The sequence below is a fragment of the Nanorana parkeri genome, unplaced genomic scaffold (genome assembly GCF_000935625.1).
Source record: "Nanorana parkeri isolate BGI_ZX_2015 unplaced genomic scaffold, ASM93562v1 scaffold42, whole genome shotgun sequence".
Classification (NCBI taxonomy): Eukaryota; Metazoa; Chordata; class Amphibia; order Anura; family Dicroglossidae; genus Nanorana; species Nanorana parkeri.
Genome location: NW_017306310.1, coordinates 1,183,149 through 1,198,706, shown reverse-complemented (window position 1 = coordinate 1,198,706; position 15,558 = coordinate 1,183,149). Strand labels below are relative to the sequence as shown.

The window sequence follows — 15,558 nt, the reverse complement described above, 5'->3', positions numbered from 1 at the left end:
TATTTATATATGGGACTTTTCCGGTGCTACAATGATGTCTTCTGAGAATGTCGATGCAGCACCTGAAAAGTCCCATATTCAGTACCTACTGGGGTTTATTTTTGGTGATACAGTTTATAGGGATGTGGTATGTAGGTTTGGTGGGTTGGTCCGTTTGCCCCAGTTATCTGTTTTTGGTACCTACCAAGGGTAGGCAACTAGCACTCCAGCAGTGGTGGAACTACAATTTCCATGAGGCATTGCAAGACTTTGACAGCCACAAACATGACTCCCAGAGGCATGATGGGATTTTTAGTTGCACCACAGCTGGAGTGCCGAGGTTGCCTAGCCCTGCTCTATACTAACCAAAAATGAGTTCTAACAACAGATAGCATTTCTTTAGAGCAGAAAAAATCAGTTATTTTTCTGATGACTTAATTCCACAGTGCAGACGATAAGGATGCATCTCCGTCACCTACTTCTCTGGAAGGGCATTAACACGTCTGCTTTGACCCATTAGGCGTTCCGAGGAATGGATTCAGAGTGGCGGTGTCCAGGGGCATCATTCTTACATTAGCGGATGACGTTACAACCTGGTTGCCTGGTAACAGAATAGTCGTTTCAAGTACTGATTACTCCATGTACCAAGCTGAAGAATTCAATCTGCTTCTTTGCCCTGAATGTAAAAGCAACCAGGTCAAAATTGACAGTAAGAAAAAACTCCTATATATCTTGTGCGATAAACGTAATTATTTAGCAGCTCCCGTTACTATAGATGTTCATCTGTGATATGGCTAAATACATTGTACTAATATGTCCTATATGTTATAATCTAACTTCAAGCCCACTAGCATTATGCCTATTCTTTTGACCTGAAAGTGGAAGTAAAGTGGGGACCAAAAAAAGGCGTTTGCCCTAATGTTCTACTGTGCACAGCATAATAGCACATTATGGCCAATTTACCTTGTAGGTGATCCCCTCCAGCACGGCACTGTCCGCTCTCCTCTCCCCTCCTTTGCAAGTGGTTCCATCTTCTCCCAGTCTTTCAGGTTTGACGTTCTCAGCCTCTTGAATGGCCGGGCTTTCATGATATAACTCCTGGACCTGGGAGTTCCTTTACTTCGGCACAGGACCTTGTTGAGCCTATGCCCTGCGCTGCACATATGCTGCTTAGTACATGGAAGCTTTTTTGGCAAGAGTCCTACAGAGCCCCATCTGCCATAAAAAAATCCGCCTGTCAGCAATTTATTTTATTGAGAAGACTTTACTTCCACTTTAACAGAGTTTTATGTGTTCATGTTATTGGCCATTTTAGGCTGATCAAGGCTAACCAAAGACGGCTTCCACTGTCTCACCACAAGAAACCAGCCACATGTTGGCCAATTTTCTCCTGAGCATCAGAGCTTTGTCACAATTTTTCCATTCTGTTTCAATTTCTGCAAATACACTTTTCTAATTAAAAAGTATGAAAATCACTTTGCCAGCAGCTGAATGTTAAACCAACATATAATTAATTACTAATTTCATAAAAAAATAAGGACAATTTCGGCCAGTTTATCTGATACCAACGTCTGTTTTACTTTTACGTCTGTTTGGGGTGTGGGTGGAGTTTCTGTTTCACCCCAGTTTAGCTCCTATGTGCCTGACTAATGTCTAATATTACCAAATGTCCTTTGTCCTGGTTCTCTCCTCCAGCCTGGCGTCTTTTTTGCTTTTTCACCTGCTAGTCTTCTTTCTCTTTTTCTACTTCTGTTCCTTTTCCGCTTTCCACCTCTTCTCTCCTAGCGGCCTTTTGTCTAGTGAGTTCTTAGCACTGGGTGGCCCAATGGGGCTCTGTTACAGGATTCATTTTTTGACCTGACACAGATGTTACTATCTTATACTGTCATTATAACATTAGGTTATTCCTCAAGTCATGTATGGTAGTGAATTTTTCATACCTGGTGTAATGTCCAAAGGATGAACCATCTGTACATCTACCCAGCTCCCCCAGTGGGCTCACTAATGCTGCTGTTCTTCTCATACCTTTTTTGGCTGTTTTCTTTTGTATGCCTTTGTATTTTCTTGTTGATTCTTAATGTCTGTATTTCTTTTGTTGTTAAAAGCCTAATAAATCTTATTCTTTAAAAAAAATATAATAACCATTTCTTGCTTTAAATAACCCAGACCTGACCTTTTCCTCCAGAAAACCCCCTTTATATGCACGTGGGTGAGGTGCTTGATGGGATTGATATGAGAGCGGAGGTTGGACTTCTGACCAGAAATATCCTCATCAGAGGGGAAATGGAAGATGCCTGCTATGAGCCCAATCACTGCCAGTTTTTCAGTTATGATACGTTTGGCGGTCAAATTAAGGTAATAATGGTTCAAACCCATGATAACATTCATTTCCTTTCCCTGATGGGATGTAACTGATTGCTGTGTGTCTATTACATTTTCTTTGCTGGAGATTTTTTTTAAATTAGGTGACGTGTCTGCTGCTAGCAAACAGTAGATATATCCAAAAACATGAAAAAAATTCAAACAGGTTAAAACTTACCTGTGTCTTCGCCGCGCGCTCCCGTCCGAACATCTGAAGAGTCTCGGTTGGCCGCAAAGGATCTTGGGGCGGGCGCATGCCCAGTTCAGATCTTCGGCCGGGAGACGAGGAGAGGCACAGCGTGCACCCGCACAGACTCCGTGGGACAGGAAGTGGCAGCTAACAGAGGAGTCAGCGCTGGATCAGAGACCGGCACCAGCGCTGAAAGGACAGATGAAAACTACTGGAAAGAAGAAGATGATCGAATCAAGAGGCATCATTTAAGGTAAGTGCTTACACTAACATTGTGGAGGAGCGGGGGGCTGGTGGAACATTTTATCCTGTAATGTGACTTTAACATTGTTGGACAGGTTGCTTGCAACAGGGCCACCTACAGCTTGAATTTCATCCAATTCAGCAGGGCAGATTAAAGAAGAACTCCGGGCAGAATTTTTTTTAACCCTTACAGTGGAGCTACCCCCACACTGCAAGGGTTAACTGCTTGTTTTTGCCTAGGGTCAGATAAAAAAAGTTATACTTACCTGATCCACTGAGCAGGTCAGCTCTTTGACTGGTCTCTGACGGTTCTCTCCCCCTCCTCTGCAGTGGTCTAGGAATCCTCGAGTCATCACATCCAATACAGTGTATAGAATGTGAGGACGCCAAGGGTCATACCATTGCTGCAGTGGAGGAGGAGAGAGGCTGGAGGGAGCACTGCCGCCTCAGAGGATTGGGTGGGTATAACTTTTTTTGGATCCTAGGCAAAAACGAGCAGTTAACCCTTGCAGTGTGGGGGTAGCCCCACTGCAAGGGTTAATAAAATTTCTGCCTGGAGTTCTTCTTCTAGTGCAGTTACTCTGTTTCTTACTGAACAGTTGAAGAGATAAGATATCAGCCACACGGGGAGTGCATTCATTTCAGTAGATCTCTTGACTCATAGGGGTTTATTAACAAAAGGCAAAATAGGCTGTTTACTTTGCCAGGGAACCTGCACTTCGTAGGGGAAGTTTCCTTTAGCTCAGTGAATGTGGTGAAATTTAACTTTGCAAAGAATATCCAATCATGTGCAAGAAAAATAAACCAAAAAAAAAGTATTTTTGGATTGCACATGATTGGGTGATGAGCTTCACCTTTATCACTAAACTAAGGGGAAACGTCCCCTGCAAAATGCAAATTCTCCTGCAAAGTGAACAACCTGTTTACCTTTAGTAAGTCAGCCCCATTGACTTGAATTGTGAAAAGAAGCAGTAAAGCTCAACCATTGTGTAGCACTGTGAAGCAGGAAGCAGAGTCTGCATATGTAATAAGCAAATGTAATACCATTAATATACATATAAACAAGGTTTTTAAAACATTAACCTATCTTAGTGAATTTATTTACATGATGGTTTCTTTTACATGTAGATTTAAAAAAAACATGTAAATATCCCTCATACGACTCTGCCAGTGTTCTTTATTGTTTACAGAGGGGTGTAGGAGTATGGTTTTCATATAGCAGCTGATTAACTAATGCACAAGGTTCTGCAGCTTATATGTATCATTCTTCTGCACAGAGCTGTCCGGTATGGGGTGAAAGAAATGTTTATTCCATTGTAATACTATTGGATACATAAGCTGCATGTTGTGACCCTGTTGCTGTTTTACAAAGAAACAACTAGTGATCAACATGACAAATGCCCCTTTTGTGCCATTGCATTTTTGTCCTTCAGTTAAAGTGACTAAAGCATTACACTTCCCTTTAGATCCAGAAACATTTTGGTTCCGTGCACCTCTCGGGGTTAGAGATCACAAAGATGGGACAGCAGCTTTTGGGCAGTTATCCTGTACATTTCCATATGACTGGAGCAGTGGATGAAGAAGGCGGGTACAGTCCCCCAACTTACATTGACAACCTTGCCATCCATCATTGTTTTTCCAGATGTGTCGCTGTTCATGGAACTCATGGTCTGCTGGTATGACACCTCCAAATTCTTATGTCATTAACTCCAAACTCCAATTAACTTATACATCATTAACTTCTCTCACCCATTTCTATCCTATAAAACCTCATTAGTTATCCTTCATAATGTTGTGTGCCTTCTACCTCTTTTATCAAAATGTAATAACATCAGACTACACAAAAAAGTCCTAATTATTCATGTAAAAATACTACACATCATTGCTTTGATGTAGTTGTCTAAGCTTGCTGGCAGCCAGTACTAACCACTTGAAAATTGCTATCTTGCCTTTCCATGCTTAATAATTACTTACCAAAGATTAGTAATTCTGGCCAGCCATTCTTGTGATATACATACCCTCTGCTACTACCTGTTTAGCATGCATGCTCCCTGCTTGTTGGGCATAGACAGTGATGCTGATTCATTGTCCATTGAGCAGGCTGCAGGTGGAGAGATGATATATGTTGCTGCATGGCTGTGTATCACCGTTCTGCCTATGCAGTGTATAGGAGGAGTGCATAGACCACAAGACTGGCTGTACAGAAATACAGAAGTAAACCTTTGTGTAGTGTATATATTAATATATATATTTATATATGATGTATATTGTCTGTACACTGTGCTGCTAGCTGCTTGCTCAGAGGTAATGTAACACCACTTATTTATTTTTGCTCTCTCTCTCTCTGTACCTTTTAGGTAAAGGATACTATTGGTTATGACACACTTGGCCACTGCTTTTTCCTGGAAGATGGTGTGGAGCAAAGAAACACCTTTTATCACAACCTTGGCCTGGTGACCAAGGCTGGGACCATTCTGCCTACAGATCGCAATGAAGCCATGTGCTTAGCAATGCGAGACCATGTGTATGGGGATTATGTGCCTGTGCCCAGCACTGATTGCATGTGAGTCATATTAATTTATATAACTAACTTGTATTCTGTATATTTATTAGAAATATATTAACATAAATGGAATACATTTCCTCCACATCTAAACAGAGTAAGATCTGTGCCATCTGTGTTATCATTTTGCTTTTGTGTTTGAATTAATGAACTACAATGGTAAGGTGAAGACTCGTCATTGGTTTTGTTTTGTAATTGTTCCTTCTTTCTCTTCACAGGGCAGTCAGCACATTCTGGATTTCAAACCCTAATAACAACCTAATAGGGAATGCTGCAGGAGGAGCACAGGTCAGTACAAAGATATTTGCAGAATATAATAAAATTATATATATCACACTAATACAATATATATTGCTTACTGCTGCAATACCATATATACTGCATACCACCTTAATACAATAAATACTGTATACTACCCCAGTAAAATATAAACTATATACTACCCCAATACAATATATGCTGTATATCACACTAATACAATATATTTTGCTTACTGCTGCAATACCACATATACCGCATACCACCATAATACAATATATACTGTATACTACCCCAATACACTATATACTGTATACCACACCAATACAATATATACTGCATACCACCTTAATACAATAAATACTGTATACTACCCCAGTAAAATATAAACTATATACTACCCCAATACAATATATGCTGTATATCACACTGATGCAATATATATTACTTACTGCTGCAATACCACATATACAGCATACCACCATAATACAATATATACTGTATACTACCCCAATACACTATATACCACACCAATACAATATATACTGTATACAACCTTAATACAATATATACTAAATACTACCCTAATACAATATCTACTGTATACCACTATACAATATACAACCCCAATTCCAAAAAAGTTGGGCTGCTGTGTAAAATCTACATAAAAACAGAATACAATGATTTACATATCTCATAAGCCCATATTGTATTCACAATAGAAAACATATCAGATGTTTAAACTGAGAAATGTTCCCATTTTAAGAAAAAAATAAGGTAATTGTGAAATTGATGGCAGCAACACGTCTCAAAAAAGTTGGGACAGGGCCATGTTTACCACGGTGTAGCCACCCCTCTTCTTTTAACAACACTCTCTACATGTCTGGGAACTGAGGAGACCAGTTGATGGAGTTTTGGGAAAGGACTGTTGTCCCATTCTTACCTGATATAGGATTCTAACTGCTCAACAGTCCTGGGTCTTTGTCGTATTTCTGGTTTCAAGATGTGCCAAATATTTTCAGTCGGTGAAAGGTCTGGACTGCAGGCAGGCCAGTTAAACATCCGGACTCTTCTGCTATGAAGCCATGCTGTTGTCATAGATGCAGTATGCGGTTTAGCATTGTCCTGCTGAAATATGGAAGGCATTCCCTGGAAAAGACGTCTGGATGGGAGCATAGGCTGCTCTAAAAGCTGGATATATCTTTCAGCATTGATGGTACCCTCCAAGTGGGAAACTTGCAAATTCCACTTACTTTGCCAGTTTTTTGTTGCCCTGTCCCAACTTTTTTTAGAGATCTTTCTGCCATCAATTTCAAAATTACCTTTTTTTAAAAAAAATGGTACGTTTTCTTAGTTTAAACATTTGATATCTTTTTTCTATTGTGAAAAAAATATGAGTTTATGAGATTTGCAAATCATTGCATTCTGTCTTTATGTAGATTTTACACAGCGTCCCAACTTTTTTGGAATTGGGGTTGTATATTTGCATACTACCCCAGTGCAATATATACTGTATACTTCCCCAATACAACATACACTGAATACCACCCAATACAATATATTAGGGCTGCAACAACGAATCGACTAAGTTGTCAACGTTTTCAATCATCGATTAATCGGCTTCCTATTAGTTGGCCCTGTTCACGGCTCCACACACGCTGCGCGCCACACCTCCTCCCCAGCTCCCGCTGCCAGACCCGCCCACCCGCATCCACGCTCCACACCTCCTCACGCTCATCGCCCGCCCACATCCACGACCGGCACAGGTACACGGGGAGAAGAAGTAAGGAGGAGCAGGTGTGGGGGGATGACAGCCGATAGACAGGCCCGATCTCAGAAGCAAGTTGCTGGAAGACTGCTCAGGTAAGCCTGCACTCTCCCCCCCCCCTGGCCCCCCACACGGTGCTCTATAATGTATTGCTGGGATTTGTAGCTGATGGTACATTGTGCTGTATATTATACAGAGCAAAGTACCATCAGCTATAGAGGAATACAAATCCCAGCAATACATTGTACACTGTATTGCTGGGATTTGTTGTATTCCTATATAGCTGCTGGTATTCTGCATTACGCTGTATAGAGCACTACAAATCCAATCAATAATACATTATACAGCGCAAAGCAGAATACCTCCAGCTATAGAGGAGTACAACAAATCACAGCAATAATACATTATACAGTGGTGCAATGCCGAATACCACTAGCTATAAAGGACTACAAAACCCAGTAATGGTACAGCGCAATGCAGAATTCCGCCAGCTATAATGTACTATTACTGGGGTTTGTTGTATTCCTCTATAGCCGATGCCATTCTGCATTCATTGCTGTATAATTTTACACTTTCCATTTCACTATATTGCACGCCACACTTTTTTTTTCTTTTTTACTTCCACCGCTCCAAGCTTGCTCCTGTGATGGATTACAATCTCAATACAAACTAGTAGTCCCATCACTGGAGCCATATTTTAAAAATTATTTTTATTTTTTTTATCCGATTAATCGAACTTAATAATCGGCTAACTAATCAATTTTGAAAATAATCGTTAGCTGCAGCTCTACAATATATACTGTGTATCACTCCAATACATTAAATGCTGTATACCACTCTAATACAGTAACTCAGTACACACCATAATTTGGTAAAAAACATACACACATGTACAGTATGTGTGTGGGGATATATAAATATACATGAAGCAGAAGGTAACACGGGTATCAAAGTCATTTTGTTTTTCGGTGCAGGGAACTAAAAGATTCCTCCTTGCAGTCCCTGTATAAAGAGATCCAATGAGGGTTGTGGCATACACATACATTTATCAATGAAATCACAGTTACAGGTTACAAGTGCCACAGTATCCGGAAGCCATGTTTTTTCTCAAGCATAAATTGTCATTTGTACCTGTAATTTACTCATTAAATCTTTTACGTGTGGGCTGCAACACAGACACGCACACCAATATTTTTTATAAAGGCCTATTAACACCAGCAAGCGTTACGTTAAAGGTGACGTAATGTGTGCGTTGTGGAAGAGTGTTGTGATGCTGTGATTTTTTTTTTTTTTTAAATGGACTGTTTATTTTACTCACAAAATATACGGCATACAGGTTATAATGTGCTATAGCACATTGCAACATGTCCTCCTTCACATGTCAGTGCAGAACGTTGGTGTGAACTGAAGCAATATGATATAAGGCAGATTGCCTTGTCTATGCATTGAGACTGTGTTGAGCAATGGTGCTGGCATGACCAAGCCCTGAATCACAATGATATATCAGGTCCAATTATATCAATTATACAACCCTGAAATAAATTACCCTAGAACAAGGGAGTCCTGTGCCTCCTGATTCAATGAAAGCAAAATAATGTGTGAAAGACAAGTAAGTCTACATGTTGACAAGCAAATCTACATATTGTAGTAAATCCATCCTCAGTCCAGGCATTCTATGCCCACGGCCACTTCTGCATGTGCTACACTTTTTGTTCTTATCACAATAATTAATTAAACTACACTTTATCAATGTTCTTGTCCTATGGTTTTTTTTTTTTTTGTATTCTAATCATTCGTAGGGTTGGCTGCAGAGAGCTGCACTACATAAGACTTGATTGGTTCCCTTCCATAATTAATAGTGTATTTATATGGTCTTCAATCACCTTGTATACTTTTTCATTATTATTCTTGTAAATATTGTGTTTTAGAAAGGTCCTTTGTGCACAGCTTGTTTATAGCGTATGCTTTTGCTTGTTAGTTTTTCTGTTCCCCTAATTCAATCTGTTAATTAATTGCAACAATAATAAACATTTTAAAAAATAGCATAAATAAATATGAATTGAGCATTCCTTGCTGTCCCTAATCGTTCCCCCCTAAATGGGGGTATTCTGGTGGGTGCCAGGCTTCAATTAATTCTATTCCTCTTACTATTTCATCTCTTTATTACTTTTTTCATAATTGTCCTTCACCACGTGAGCCAATGTTAATGGCTGTACTTTATACAGGAAGACAGACTGTAAATTATTTCCACATATAATTATTACTAATGAATACCGTGTCAAATCAGAAACTTTGCAAGTTTATATGTTTACAGACATTAATGTGTGATTCGTTTTATTAGGATACTATATAATATATATGTATACATATAGTTAGTTATAAAGGTGTGTCCCTCTCCAACTCACCTGGGTGGTGCAAGTTGTGATGCTTATTCTAATTTGTCCAGGTATAGTTACTAGTAAACTAATTAAAGCCGTATTAAACTGTATTTAGGCATTGCAGGGATCAGCGATGTCACACAAAGTACAGCTGTTCATAACAGCCAGTTCAATGTATCTTTTCCATATGAAGTATAGGAAGGTGATAACTGCATACTTGCTGTTTACATATTCTTTTTTAAACTTGATAGTTATTTAAAGTGACACTAAACTCAGGAGTTAAATCTTAAAAATGCATTCAAGTACCTTAACTATTAACAAAAATGTATCTTATTTGTGTATCACTCGGCTGTAGATCCCTAAATCATCTCTGAATTGGTGCTGACACTGTCCTTCCTTCTGGAGGGTGGCTACTTTTGTTCCCCATAGTCTCTGTGTGTGTTGTAAAGTAGCCACCGCTCCAAGCTCGCTCCCATGATGGACTGCAAACTCAATTAGTAAACTAAACGTGAGATTGTAGTCCATCATGGGAGCGAGCTTGGAGCGGCGGCTACTTTACAACACACACAGGGACCATTGAGGACAAAGGTAGCCACCCTCTAGAAGGAAGGACAGGGTCAGCACCAATTCAGAGATGATTTGAGGATCTACAGCTGAGTGATACACAAAAAATATACATTTTTGTAAATAGTTAAGGTACTTTAAAGGAGATCTATGGGGTCAGGGCTTTTCCCCATAGTTCTCCTAAGGGTAACGGGAGGACACAAACTAGCGTCCTCCCGTCACCCAAAGCTTGCGGTATACTGAGACGCCGCAGCTGAAACGGATCCCAACAATTCTGTCTGGATCCACCCAGCTGCGTGACTGACAGCTGGCTCTGCCTATCTAGAGGCAGAGCCAGCTGTACCCGCCCCTGTCCCTTCCGCCAGTCAGTGCTGGAGGATCGGACAGGGGACGGGGGAATTCAGTCCCTCCCCTGTCACAGCTCTCTGCAGTGACCGGATCGAGATGGGTGCGAGCGACGGTATGTGTTCGCTCACTTCCCGATCTACTGAGCTGACCAGTGACAGTTTAATTGTCACAGGTCGGCTAGAACTATGAGGTGAGTGAAAATCACTCACCTCATAGTTCTCCTTTTAATGTATTTTTAAGATTTAAATTCTGAGTTTAGCGTCACTTTAATTGTATGATAACGCTACGGTACAGTTTTTAGAGGGGTTTTAAGAAATGCAACCTGTCCCTGAATGTCATGGCATTAATAACAAACACATTCTCTTATTGACTCTCTGTTCAGGATGTTGGCATCTGGTTCATTTTTCATAGAGTGCCATCGGGTCTTTCAGAGGGGCATTACCCGGAGGGACAATCAGAATTCACCCCCTTGGGGATTTTTCACAACAACCGAGTACACTCTAATTTCAAGGTAAATGGACATTAAGTTTGTCAAACTATGTAATATGTAAAAGAATTGAACATTTTCATGAAAGTTCTGTTTTTAAAACTCTTCATTTCTAGGCTGGTTTATTTATTGGAAAAGGTGTCAAAGCAACAGAAGCGAATGCAGAAAACCCACGAGAGTATCTAACGGTGGACAATGCACGGTGAGTCTCTGGTTATGTACATGTGTACCAGCTGTCTACACCAGATTGAGGTATCCATTGTGTAAGCTGAAACAATATTGTTTTAGTAAAACGTTAGTCCGGGAAGAACGAAGTGTTCCATGTTTCAGGCGTCTCTGGCTCCATGTGAATTGATAACACACATTTTTAGACATATCGCTTCTTGGGTATCTTTTGTAGTGAACTGATACTATTTCTCTAAGAAAAGCATAAATGATGTGTGGGTATTACTGATAAGTCTCCTTTATACCTATCTAAATGTGTTTAAAGTGTATGTAAATCATTTTTTAGATGTACATGTAAACGAGATCAGCTCAGTCTAAATAATGTTAGTATATGTTAATATTTTAGAATACATGCATTGGTCAACAGTATATAATTGCATATGTGCAGACATTTTTTCTCATTATATATGCAGGCTCTTCCTGCTTTGCAGTGCTATACAATGATTTTAATCTACAGCTTCTTCTAAGAATGCAAGTCTATTAGTCAGCCAACTTGCTACAAACAACGCACTCCCTATGTAACTAATATCTTATCTCAAAAGATACTTAGCAGTTAGGCAGTGTTATTGCAGTAGCTAATCTAGTGGCTTATCTACAAATCTCTACTGCTATTACAGTAGCAAAAATATAAAAAATAAAGCTTGTAAAAATGTGAAAGTCATATTCAAAGGTACATTAAAGTGTATCTAAACCCAACAAAATATGTAATATATTTTGAAGCTTACTAGTCCTTAGATGTTGTGGCTGCATTAGTTACCTTTTTTTCAGTCTTTTTTTTAGTGTATTTCCACTATATGATCCCATCAATAGCACACTTCCAGTCATAGGGTGACAACAGTCACATACTGTGCTATATCTATGGAGAAGTAGTGCTGTCAGCTCATCTTAATAATATAAGGGAAATGGGTTCTTACCTCCACCTTGCCCATCTTATAAGGCATCCACGCTACAACCGTGGAAAATTCTTCTCTATCTACACCTCCTCTGGTGTCACTAATCTACTAACTGACATATCCGTCTGGATGTCACAACATTTCTTAAAACTCCATCTTTCAAAAACTGGGCTCTTGATATTTCCTCCTATTCCCATCCTCTGGAACTCTTTACCCCAACCTGTCCGTCTATCTCCCACCCTGACTGTCTTTAGGGAAGCCTATCCCACCTCAACTTAACCACTGAACGAACCATCACATTCTCAAACAATTCATCCCCACACAGCTACCTCCTCATGTATCATTTCCCCTTCCTCTTTCAGATTGTAAGCCCTCAGGGGCAGGGCCCTCCTTACCGTCTTGAATTGTATTGTAGTTGTAATGTCTTCCCTACATTGTAAAGTGCTGCGCAAACTGTTGGCGCTATATAAATACTATGTAATAATAATTCTGTGAATGGACGAGGGGAGGGGGTCAGATGAACGTCCCAATCACTTGTTATATAATCACAGATCATCTTGTATTCCGTGAAAAGAACACAATACTTTTTGTGAATAGGCCAGGTGGAGAGCAAGCCACCCACTATCATCAGTGTAGTACTGTTAGTCCCAGCACTGGAACAAGACCGCTGTGGCGAGGAGCCATAAGCATTGAAGAAAGGATTTGAACAGTAAGCAACAGCCATCTGAGCATAAAATGCTTGTCTTTGGAGGTAACTGTGCTGCTATTGGTGGGTGCTCTTTTACCTGGAATTCCACCTGTAAGTTACCGTATATACTCGAGTATAAGCCGTCCCGAATATAAGCCGAGGTACCTAATTTTACCAAAAAAAACTGGGAAAAAGTATTGACCCGAATATAAGCCGAGGGTGGGAAATGATGGCCACCTAAATTAGGACCCGGAGACTGCCAGATGACCCCGCTCGGAGCGCCGCACACCGGAGCAGCAGTGACGCGACGCTCGGCGAGGTAAGTAAGAAGACACCTGGCGCTGACTCGAGTATAAGCCGAGGGGGGCACTTTTCAGCCAAAAAAATGGGCTGAAAATCTCGGCTTATACTCGAGTATATACGGTAAATACTACAAAAATAACACTAGATGTGTGCTTAATGAAAAAACATTAGATGTTCCCTTTGAAGTTACAGAAATATAAAGGACTATTAAAGATGCCACCATGATTTTTCTGACTTATCAGCATACATTTTCCATGTCAGTGACTCAATGTACTGAGGCTCCGTATTTCTGTTTACTTTCATACTAAACTATGAAAAAATCTGTCGGTGTGTGTAAAGTATAACTCTATTTGCAGCATATGTAGTCCTCTAGCTTGCAAATCTAATGTTTTTAATTCCTGGTCTCCTCTCTGGAATGTCACTTTACAGAGATGTTACCTCATAAGATTTCTCAGTTCTTTCTACTAATGATTGTATTCCTTTTTTTTTTTTCTTCAGATTCCGTCCTCACCAGGATTCTGATTCAACTAAACCTCGAGTACCGGCCCTTATTGATGGGCTCATAGCCTTCAAGAACAATGACCACGGTGCATGGGCCAGGGGTGGGGATATCATCTTTCGAAACTCAGGGTATGTCAGCTGCTAGTAAAGCACACAAACGCATATCTAGGTATTGAAAAACAGTTTTTGAAAGTGGCGATAAAGTTGTTCATTAGAATGGGGTGAGAGTCCTTCAATCTGCCCACATTGAGATTAGTAGAGCATTTCCTGTCTGTCTGTGAAGGTTCTCATTCATCCAGGTCATGGTATATCTGTAAGAAAAAAGTCAAGACAACTGGACTTGCTGTATTTTTCTTGAAATAAAGAAAAATACAGCAAGTCAAGTTGCCTTGACTTATTTCTTACAGATAAATTTTCTGTCTTTGGCACCTGAAGACAGCCCCTGATAAACATTCTGCAAGGGATCAAATTTATAAGTTTCAAACTTTTACAGATATAGTTACATAGAGATATAGTTACATATTATTTGAGGTTGAATAAAGACACAGGTGCATCAGTTCAACCTTTGTGTGTCTGTGTGTGTTGTGCGTGCATGTATGTATACGAGCCACTGTGTTGTCTTAGTTTTTAAATGTACCTTAACCCCTGTATGTTATGGTCTCTGAGGAAGGTATCTAATTGATTTTTGAATTAATCAATATTCTCTGCTGATGCCACTGCTTGTGGTAGAAAGTTCCAAAATGTTGCCAATAAACGTTTACAGATAATTTGGCTTTGTTTTATATTTTATTTAAGATAAGTAAAGGCAATTGATATGCATGGCTGAAGATAGGCCTGATGATGGGATACAAAGTCTGACTGTGTTCAGGTTGACACATTGTATAATTGCTTTCTACACTGTTTGGTCTTATTTAGCCATATACACACACTAAGCAATTCTATAGTGACCTTTATTTAGAGGTGTTTCAAATCAGATCCGTGGGTGTTGTCCACCTCCACCAATCACATTTAAACTTTTAGATTCCAGTCACCACTTGTTATCTAAACAGGACTGGACTTGTGGTGACTCTGGTGCAGACAGTTCTTATGTAGCATTTCTTTATTAATGATCACTGGTATTAAATGCATACAGTATCTGTCTGCTATGACATTGGTTAATGATAGCAAGAATTAAATGAATAGACTAATATAATTTGCACAAATCAAAAGTATTAACTTTTAACTACTTACTACTATTTAGGTCAGTTCTCATCTAGTATTAATGTTGTCCATTGTTCTTATTCGGTGTCTGTCTTCCCATCCAGGTTTTCAGACAATGGAATAGGTCTTACGTTAGCCAGGTAAGAAAACATATATTAGAATAAAATTCTAGACTGTGTGCCAACGTGAGAAATACTTCCCACACCGTTTTATGAACAGTTATGCCGAGAATTCAGATTTATTGCACTTCTTTGTCTCCATACATACTGGCTCTAAGCCTCATTTTGGTCTTGCTTTATTAGTTCTGTCACCTAGTGTTTGCAGAGTGTGACAGTATTTTCCTTAGGAAATGCCCACTTTACTCTTTACATCCCAATACTGGTCCCTCTCGTCACCACATCTGCAGAGCATAGCTCCCCTCCCACTCTAGGAGCAGGCAATGAACTTACTGCTGAGCTTGGTGCGTTCCAGGCTATGAATCACTAGTAAATGTATGCACAACTTGTACTGGCTTTTTCCTGTAGCTAAGCTTACTCCATGGTAATAGCTGGCAATGAACCAGCCGTTTTCACACCTCGTAATTAAATTCCTAGAAATGTTTTGTTTGGG

The 15,558-nt window shown here is 39.8% G+C and overlaps 1 protein-coding gene across 1 annotated transcript in view; it reads left to right on the top strand.

The window, feature by feature from the left end:
- Positions 1-15,558, top strand: part of LOC108799971 (transmembrane protein 2-like) — a 102,246-nt gene that overhangs the window by 44,717 nt on the left and 41,971 nt on the right. The window contains exons 7-15 of the mRNA XM_018571925.1: positions 500-688; positions 2,165-2,334; positions 4,240-4,449; positions 5,131-5,336; positions 5,555-5,624; positions 11,035-11,163; positions 11,256-11,341; positions 13,747-13,878; positions 15,054-15,089. Of these exons, the coding sequence (XP_018427427.1) occupies positions 500-688; positions 2,165-2,334; positions 4,240-4,449; positions 5,131-5,336; positions 5,555-5,624; positions 11,035-11,163; positions 11,256-11,341; positions 13,747-13,878; positions 15,054-15,089 (1,228 nt within the window). The remainder of the gene's footprint in view (positions 1-499; positions 689-2,164; positions 2,335-4,239; positions 4,450-5,130; positions 5,337-5,554; positions 5,625-11,034; positions 11,164-11,255; positions 11,342-13,746; positions 13,879-15,053; positions 15,090-15,558) is intronic.